This window comes from Dermacentor variabilis, chromosome 1, assembly GCF_050947875.1.
Source record: "Dermacentor variabilis isolate Ectoservices chromosome 1, ASM5094787v1, whole genome shotgun sequence".
NCBI classification, from domain to species: domain Eukaryota; kingdom Metazoa; phylum Arthropoda; class Arachnida; order Ixodida; family Ixodidae; genus Dermacentor; species Dermacentor variabilis.
The window spans coordinates 259600322-259609874 of record NC_134568.1 but is presented as its reverse complement, the minus strand read 5'-3'; the positions used below and the strand labels follow the sequence as shown (position 1 = coordinate 259609874).

At 50.3% G+C, this 9553-nt stretch overlaps 1 protein-coding gene across 4 annotated transcripts in view; it reads right to left on the bottom strand.

Moving 5' to 3' along the window:
- Positions 1 to 272: 272 nt before the first annotated feature.
- The window catches only part of fus (epithelial splicing regulatory protein fusilli), a 132993-nt gene continuing 123712 nt past the window's right edge, over positions 273 to 9553 (bottom strand). For 2 of the 4 annotated variants that reach the window (XM_075673908.1, XM_075673894.1), the window contains 3 exons: positions 8288 to 8480; positions 5995 to 6278; positions 273 to 2638 (listed from right to left, as the gene is read on the bottom strand). In XM_075673908.1, the coding sequence (XP_075530023.1) occupies positions 2480 to 2638; positions 5995 to 6278; positions 8288 to 8480 (636 nt within the window). In that variant the 3' untranslated portion in view covers positions 273 to 2479. The remainder of the gene's footprint in view (positions 2639 to 5994; positions 6279 to 8287; positions 8481 to 9553) is intronic. The other 2 variants (XM_075673901.1, XM_075673913.1) reach the window with 2 other exon arrangements.

Sequence of the window (9553 nt, the reverse complement as noted above, 5' to 3'; positions counted from 1 at the left end):
CCAAACTTTAATGGGCATTGTCACGAACAGCAGACGTCATATGTGGGCGCCGCGACAGAGCAGCAATGCCAGTTCGATCACCGCAGAAATTGAACCGGCGTCGCGGCACGAAGCGAAGAACGGGGTCGTGACGCTGCTTTCAAGCCTGATGGCTTCCATTCGCAGTGTTCCTGTATACAGCATAGAACAGCTGTGCGCTCGCCAGATGGACAACAGTCCATCGCCAGCGGCACAAATTGTCTGCTTTTCAAAAGTATGGACAACACAACATATTTTTATAATTACGTTCTTTATTGAGAGAAGCCGAAAAGCTCTTTCAACGTTTTCGCTTTTTTTCAACATTTTTAATTTTTTCATTGAGTTTTTTTTCTGAACACGGACGAACTCAAGGACAAGACATATAACTGGTTTTGCGAGACATGAACATCGACTAAGGTTCCAACTTTGAGACAAAATCCGGCCAACCAAGATGGGTACGCGGTCATTGTCGCTTCGTTGAAAGGTGGTGGTGTATATATATGTACACATTTACTACACTTATAGTTGGTGAAATCGTTCGGGGAGGAGCGAAGGCAAAGGGAAATGTGCAGACGAAGCGTAGTATATACATAAAAGAAAAAAAAAATATCATACGCGCACGCACACTGCAAAGGCGAGACATGTAAGAGCGATAAAGCAATTCGTTAAGATGCTCTGCTAAAAAGGAAAAGGCAAAAAAAAAATAAAAGAGGCTTGGTGTATGATTATCACTGCAAATAAACACAAATAAGACAACCAACACACAAAATGCAAAACGGCACTGGGTGCTATCAAGGAAAAGTAATGTGTGGGGTGACATGGTCAGAGTGGCAGGATAGTGCGGAAGTAATAAACTAGAAAAGAGCGAGGGGGAGCACAATGAAAACGCAGCATTAGCTTCCGTTTTTACGAACTAGAGCTCTACCGGGGCTTTGCAAAGAGCGCTGGCAGTGCCGGGGTCGCGGCGCGCCGAGGGCCATTTTTTTTGCCCAAAAAAGCACCGGCGTCCTCGGAAGCGCCGATCCGCCACAGGCAGCGGGCGGCGCTGACAGCGCCAATGCGGCGGACGCGCGCACACGAGACGGGACCACTCGCGCCGCAATCGCCTGACGGGCGGAGAAGTTATACAATTGCACTGTTTCGTAAAATAAATAACAGTAGGGTCACACGGAACCACGGCGTTCGGTGCCACCGCTTGCATGGTTGCTTCATTTTTTTTTTTACGTCTTGCACTGTGTCCGCGGCCATTTTTTTCTTTGTGGACGACAACAAACGAGGCGGTTTTAAGAAACCGCGTGAAGGCATGGGCGCGCACATACAGAACAGGCACACACAGGGCAAAACGCGAATACTGTTGCCCTTTCGGCTCTTCTTTCTTTCTTTCGCTCTCTCTCTCTCTCTGACACGGCGCTCGGAAATGCATAATAATAAGGTCGGTAGCTGGACGGACGTGCATGGTTCGACGACACTGAAACAGACAAAGACGGACGGACAGACAGACAAGACAAAACACACGGAGAAGCCATCCTGGATGCCGCTTATCACGGGACGATGGGGCGCCGTCGCAAGCGCGGACCAAATGATGAGTTGGAGGGCAGGCAGATGGCGGCCTCCGAGGGTGCCCTCCGTACAGACGACGACGATAGCGAAGACGTGCTGGGATCTTGTTTGCTTTGCGACAAAAAAAAAAATAGCCGTTCGGTCTGTGCTCGTACAGCTGTACATAGGCACTAGAATGGCTCAAGGAAGAAAGAAGTTCACTTGCATAAGGCACGTTTTGTGAATGCACACGTGTTGTACAGCGGCCAAGTTAGGCTTGTCTCCACACACAATATGGAAGGCGTTCACAGGTAAACACTGCGCCACTGTCTGACGGTGACGCAGCAAAAAAATATAATTGATAGTGCACGGGGACTTTGCAAACTACCACAAACACACTTAAAGTAACTTGTTGAAGTTTGGTTAATAATGACATTGGACGCGCTACGGGAAGACCAGCGTGATTTTGCTGTTTGCGGTATCTCAGTAAAGAGTAGGCACAGTACGAGATCTCGCTTCGCGGCAACTTGGGTCCGCGCGCCGGCTTATTTAGCGGACCTTGCGCTGTGCGCTATCACTCGGAATAAGAACAAAATGGAAACATCACGGCGATTGCAAAAATGAAAGAGTACGCTTAAGGAAACAAAAAGGAACAGTAGTAGAGGTATAAGCTGAAGAGACAAAACTGTGGGTGAGGGAGAAGGGCAACACAGATGACAGTTCAGCACGCAGGCTGGACCGCAAGAAGGGGCTCGCGCCACTCGTCGCCGTGTCCTGGCGAACGACGACGCTGGCGAGCCAAACCGGGACAGAAGGACGTATCGTCCACCGAGAAACAATGTGGCAGTTCGGCGCTGATGAGACAAGTCCTTGGGGCGCGTAGACCCGAGAGCATTGCTGGGCGCCGCCGCTGGGCAGGTGATCACGCCATGAACAGCTCGATGTAGCGGCTGCCGATGTTCTGGCGGTTCTTCTCCTGTATGGCTCGCTCAGCCTCCGCGCGACTGGGGAACGTCACAACGGCTTCGCCATTGGGACGCCCGTCCGTGTTGCGCTGGATCTGGATACAGTCGGCCGTGAGCTGCGGAAAGAGGTGCCGCGGTCACTGCGATGCCACCGCCGAGACCGCTCCTGTTCCGTGCGAGCGGTCGCAGCTTTGGCAGCGACTATGTGCTATGCAAGTCGAGGGCAGGGAAACTGGTGTCTGCATCGTCGTCGCTATAGCACAGAGCTAAATCTTGGCGCTGGGCTGCAGGTTGCGTCAAACTAAACCGTTATCGAAGGGTCGATAGAGTTGGTGCATAGCGTATACGGGCGGTGAGCAAGCACGAACTACTGATTCAAGGTCGACAAATTTTCTGAGAAGGTGTAGCATGCCACGTACCGCGCTTAACGATATGCCCGTCGATGTTCGTCGCAGTGCGACAGCGCAGCGTTGGGTCTCTGATTGGCTTCGAAGACATAACGGCCTAAACATTCTGCGCGATGCAGCGAAGCTCCCGACATGCTTCCCACGAATGGAAGCGAAGAGTTAACGGCGGTGATTGTCGCGCGGCTGTTGACACAGAACCTGGTCGTATTTTAAAGACCGACCGCAGCGCGAAGAGGACGCGAACGGTGGCACAATACCTTGTCCTCTTGTCGCAGCGAGCGCGAATTCACTCATTCTCCGCCCACTAATAAAGCACTTACAGAGCGGCTTCACTGCTATTGGTTATTCATTGGCTGTTCTGTACTCCAAGTTCTTGTGGGTGCATCAAGTACACTGAGGTTTGCAAGCTTCCAGTTAAGTCCCTTGACATTCTTGACGCGTGTAACCCTTGTGAGTTTGCGATGTCATCGACAGGAGCTGTGAACATTAGAATGGGACGATAATCACCATGACAGTACGTAACTAGCTCTTTAAATATAGAGTGGTGACCTCTAGAGACATTGGCGCTTATTACTGCATGTTGTTACAATCATGCAAATGACAAATGTATTAGCAGTAGAAACAGTGACCTGTTTTTTCGAATAGCGCCGTAGGGGTATAACTCAGGGCATTTTTAAGAAGGTCAGAGCCCTTAGCATTTCGCGAGATGAGCGAAGCAGCTACATCGCTGAGACGACGCAGCTGCGTCACATGCGCGACACGTAAAAAGTATGCTGCCAGATTGTGTACAGATCTTTTGCTTGACTTTCGGTGCCGGTTCACTACAAAGCAGGAATCCGAAAATAAAAGTAGATAATCTAATCCCATTCTTTAATTAGTGTGCCATCGAGCCTCCAAGTGACGAAAATGTCCAGCTATATGTACAGTGATTGTGACCTTACGAGCAACCATTTCGCCTCGTGTTGTAACCGCTAAAAAAAAAAAAAAATAGCAGGATAGAAAGTTAGCAAATCCCCTCTTTATGAATTTTGATCAAGCATTATTGCACACTATCCTGGGCTGCACATCTCAAACGTAAAGGGAGTCAATATTGTTGCACAACTCCATGTGTGTGTTTCCACTGCAGTGACTATCTTTTTCTTTTTCACTAAGTACGTAAACTAGCCGGAAGCTCTTATTTTATGCAAAGTTAGTGACTTCCACGCTTGAATACGCGTCCACCATCTGGGATCCTCGTGTTAATTCTCTCAAAATTTGCTGCAAAACAATTCAATACTGTTCTATACGTTTCATTTTATCAAGTTAGCCCCGAGCCAATGTTACTTTAATGAAATCATCTCTTGACATGTCCGATATTTTACTTCGTCGTAGAATTTCTCACTTCTGTTTCTTTTATAAGGAACCTAACTTGAATACTGTTCCACTTGGCTCTTTTTCACCACCGTCTCATATTTTGTCCCGCAATGACCACGTGTTCAAAGTTGGACTGTCCAGCTGCCACACTAAATTGCATTTCAACTCCCATGACTCCACAACAAGCACGGACTGGAACTACCTTCCCGCCTACATCGCTTGCATTATTGATGCCACTGATTTCAAGACCATCATTACTAATAACTCTACGTAATTGTACACTGGAATTTAAGCCATTGTCATAGTTAGATGAGCCGAGAATATTTGGCGAGCTGACACGAGGCGGAACGCACCTCCTGGACTCCGCCTTCGCACCCCACCTGGACTCCGTTGATTCGATGGCATACCCTGCCCTGTAGACTATGGCTAGGAGTAGCCTTTAAATAAGCATCGGTGAAATGTACAACATCCCCACTGGTGTCGGCTCAGCACTAACCTGCCAGTAATCTGCGAGGTGGTCCGACAGGATGCAAAGCTATTTCAACGCACATGCACGGTACATTTCAATACTACATATGCACACACATATTACTTGCACTAGTAAGTGCTCGAGCCAGGAACATTTATCAATGGTGGATTCAAGGCGTCATAATCTTTAATTTTCGTTTCGAACTTCTTGGTTAGCTTCCAGCAGGTTTCGATATGTCAGCACGTATGAACGTTTACGTCTAGGTATACTATAGCCATATACGCAATTGTCGAGCACTAAGAGCACTACAAACGTGACATTTTAAGGGCGTACCGACGGTTTTACCCACTCACAGTCTAGCAATAATTAAGGGCCGCTATGCCACTGTTATCGAGACCTTCGGGTAGGACACCTTCTCGGACAACATTGATACGCCGGTAACGAAATGTATACCGAATCCGAGCTGCTGATGTTTCGATGGCCCACTCAACAACCTCGGACGCGAAGGACTTGTTACGAGGCACACCCGCGTTACGAACGAAGTCTCCCAGAGTTAAATTTTAGGCTTCATACACTATACACATTCGCTAGTAGCGCGAAAGTAAAAGTGAAGAATAGACGATCGCCGGCGAAAATAATGTTAAGGTTGCAGAAACGCGGTAGCAAAGTCTGCTTGTGAATCCTTAGCGTTGAACAGGCACGACGCAAGATCGTGCCGGCGGCACCACATCGCCACTGGCGGGCCGCTTTGCAGAGGAAGAGAGGAAGATGGGGAAAAAAGACCCAAGGTCGCGTGTACGCATGCTCTTCCACACACCCCGTGCCACTGCGCGAGTGCCCCTCCAGGCCGCGGCCGCATTAGCAACATACACCAGCCAACAGTCGGTAGCAGCCACAATTCCACACACGAAGCGTTAATACAGCCGAGATTAGTAGGAAGATATAAAGAAAAAAAAAATGAACAAACAGCCCGCACACCAGCATCCCCCACGTTCCGACAAACCAATGCACACACATTCACGCCAACGGGACACGCCGCCCGGCACGATGCTAAAGCGCCGCCGCAGCACTTTTCTTTTATACTGAATGCACGGTGCCACGCAACACGATCAGGGCCGCTGCCACGTCCAGGCACACGGGGGGACAGCCCCCCGACGCTACCAGCGGGGAGCGTGCGCTCAAGAGTGCTGGGGCACCGTGTCCCGCGGCTGAGCCAAGAGAAAAAGAAAGAAAAAGCCCTGACCTCTGGAAAGCCCTGGAAGAAGGTTAGAATGTCCTGGGGCGTGGAGCTATACGGCAGGCCGCGCAAAATTACCATGGTGGGGCCTGCCGAGTGGGGGTAGTACGTGGTTGGGGACACCGGGGGACTCGGGTAGGACCAGTAGAAGATGGGCGGGTAGTAGGTGGACACCCGCGGCGCCAGCGTCGTCATGGTGGCCGCCGGCAGCACGGGCGCCGGGGGCTGCACGTACGGGTAGGCGCCGTACGGCGCAGGCGGCAGCATCGCGCCCGCAGCCGCGGCCGCCGCTGCACACACACACACACACACACGCCCCAGAGCGGTCGCAGATCAAGGTGACGCGCGCACACCACAAGCATGCATGCGTGCATATACACAGCTGTGCAGCCGGCAACAAATGAAACCGCGCGCGGGCTCATGGTGCATTCTGCGCCGTGCGACGACGTGCTGGGAAACCGTTCACTCGAGGGCAGATCCGTGTGAAGTGTGAGGGGTTCATGTGCTACCAGTTCCCGAAACACGTACACCCATCGCCAACAGTTTTAGAGCCCGTTCGGAGTGTCAACCAGAGAGCTCAGTCCGTGCCGTGCACCGGGTCCTCTGCACTGCGTCCCCAACGCTCCAAAGGCGTAGGGAAGCGAAGACGAGAGCTGGTCGTACCCAATACAGCTTAGAGGCGCTTGGGAGTCAGTACACCTACTTCGGCGACTCGCCGTGACATTCGGCCAGACGCTTATTGGAACGTTCTGCAGATGGGCTCTTCTGACAACGGTTCTACACGTCACCACGACGCAGAATGCACTGAAGGTAGCGCACTCGCATTATTACGCTTCATTCGTTGTCGGTGACACACAACGCGCAAAAGAACACGGACACTTCGTTGACTCCCAGCGGATCAGTATAGGCAAGGGATTCCCGACACGATGCACTAGAATTATAGTAGCTTTAATTGAACAGGCAAGCATATATTTCATTTTCAGTCCATTCATATTTATGTTCGACTGCACCCTTCAACCGACAAGGCTCTATTCGCGCTGCTTCATTACGGACCATGCATGTCATTCTTTACGCATCCCTGCTGTGAAACACTGCTGCTATGACAAGTTGGCTTTTCGCTAGGAAAAATGACAAGTCGCGCGTGAGCAGAATCTACGAGTAGATTTTAAGCAGCTAAGCTATGCATGAGCTCGCGACTTCCAAGAAAAAGAACTCGCAAGAAAAAGTAGAACGCGGAATTGCTTCATGATATTTGAACCAACAAACAATGACACCAAGGAAAGCATAGGAGAAATGCTTGTACTTACTAATTAAATTAAAGAAACGATAAATTAATGGAAATGAAAGCGGATGAAAAAAACTTGCCGCAGGTGGGGAACGATCTCACGTCTCCGCATTACGTGTGCGATGCTCAACCAATTGAGTTACCGCGGCGCCGCTTTCCCATCCACTTTCTTGGCTATTTATGGCTCATTACTAGAACCCTGGGAGTATTAGCCAGCGCCACCACTCACAAAACTTGGCGGCGGATGGGGAACGTCCATAAAAATCGGGCCCCTCGGTTAACCCCCGTTCTTCTCGATTATGATATTTTTGTAACACTTCACGTAATTCTTATTTATAGGGGTGCCACTGGCACGCTTTCGATCGCTATCGAGCCAGATCGAGATCGAATTTCTCGGTCGCGATTGGCTCCTTCGCGCAAGCCGCGGGAGGAAGCCCATGGCGGTCGAGAATTTCGATCCAGATCGGGCTCGATAGGGATCGAAAATGGCAGCGTGACACCGGTATTACGTAGGCAAGCTATATGGCAAATATTCCCGCAGCCAAGCCGACGCGGCGTGTATTGTGAACGACGCCTCACATTAACCCTCTCAAGCGTATCGGCCTTGAGCCGAATATCTGTTCAAGCATGGAATATATATATATATATAAATATATATATATATATATATATATATATATATATATATATATATATATATATATATATATATATATATATATATATATATAAAGACTGCCCCAGCAAGGTGACGCAGTCGCCTTTCCCTCGTATGCTCGTACGCTACACGTAGCCGGAGAATGCGCGCTGCCCAGTTATGACAGCGGGCCAAAAAAACTAATTGAGCGCGGACGGTCGTTCAGGCGCGAAAAGAAAACGGAGCAGTACGGCGAGGCTGCAGTGGCTGTTCCGAGGGCTGGACACAAAGTGCACGCGGGCCTCGGAGTCGCCGTCGTCTAGCAAGCGCGCGTGCTCCCACAGAATGCGCGGGGAGGGGCGCGTCCGAGGGCTCACCTGGAGACAGCAAGGGCCTTTGTACTGGGATTCCCCCGGTGAGCACCAAATTCATGTCGTCGATGGAACACTGGAAAACCTCGATGTAGCGCGGCTTCTTGCCCATGATGTAGCGGTGGTGGCGCTGGAGGGCCGCGAGGAAAGCCGAGTCCTCCGAGTCCATCTGTATGAAGGCCTCGCCGGATGGCTGGCCCTGGAGGTGAACACACGAGGGCTCTGCAAAGGCCCCTCTACACGCGCTCATGCACAGCCGATTAGGCGCGGCTGCTGCAAAAGCAACGCCGGTATGCATCCCTCTTTTGAGGCGAGCTTTTCCCGTTCCCTGAATTAGGTTGGCGCTCCGACCGGCATTGCGCAGGAATGACAAACCCTGAATCCGCCATATCATGCCAGTGCAGTATTACGCGGCCTGCGCGAAGAGGCGTACAAGTCGTCGACTTCCGCAACGCCGAAAAAAAAAATCTGTCGGAGTGGAATTCTTAAATTCGAAACAAGGTGACTCGAAGTAAATGTGCTGAATTCAGGCATCTTGCTCGTTGATAGCCGAGGCTCATTTACGTATTTACTCAACTTGGCGCGCAAGATATTTTTTTGAAGAAAACTGAATATTTTACGTTGTGCATCGCGCTGTTCGAATAAACCTGTTCGGAACGTTCATGGATGTGTATAATACCCAATACAAACAAGCCTACAGTATTCGCTGACTTTCGTGGGGAAGAACGGTCCCTCACGAAACTCAGCTAAATCATCCTCGCCATAGCTGGCGCGCACTGCGCATGCACAGGTGACATTGCTTTTTTTTCTTTTCGCATTGTTATTGCAATACCATACTGTTATACAATCACGGCACGTGCCTAGCTGCAGGCTAAGTCTTTAGGCGTATAATGGTGACTGCCCAAACTGAGGTACGAACCAGACGCCAATTCTCGATAAGTGCATGTCTTGGTCGCGTAAACAATTTGCAGTGCACGCGCAAGGTAGCTGTCGTTTTTATTACAATTTATGCCCCATTGCACGGGAAGATCGCAAAAAAAAAAAGAAAAGAACACACAGCACGAGCAGATTCTTACTGTCGTTACGCATATGACGGGTGAGTGAGTGAGTGAAGAAACTTTGTTGTGAACGCCTGCAGAACGGTTAGCCTTCCCCTGTTAGGGAGGCGTCACCGTGACGCGGCCATGACGTCTTCGCGGCGTGTGGCGCCTCTACTTCGGCCGCGGCCGCACTATTCCCATTGGTCGACCGCGGGTAAAACACATGTAAGTG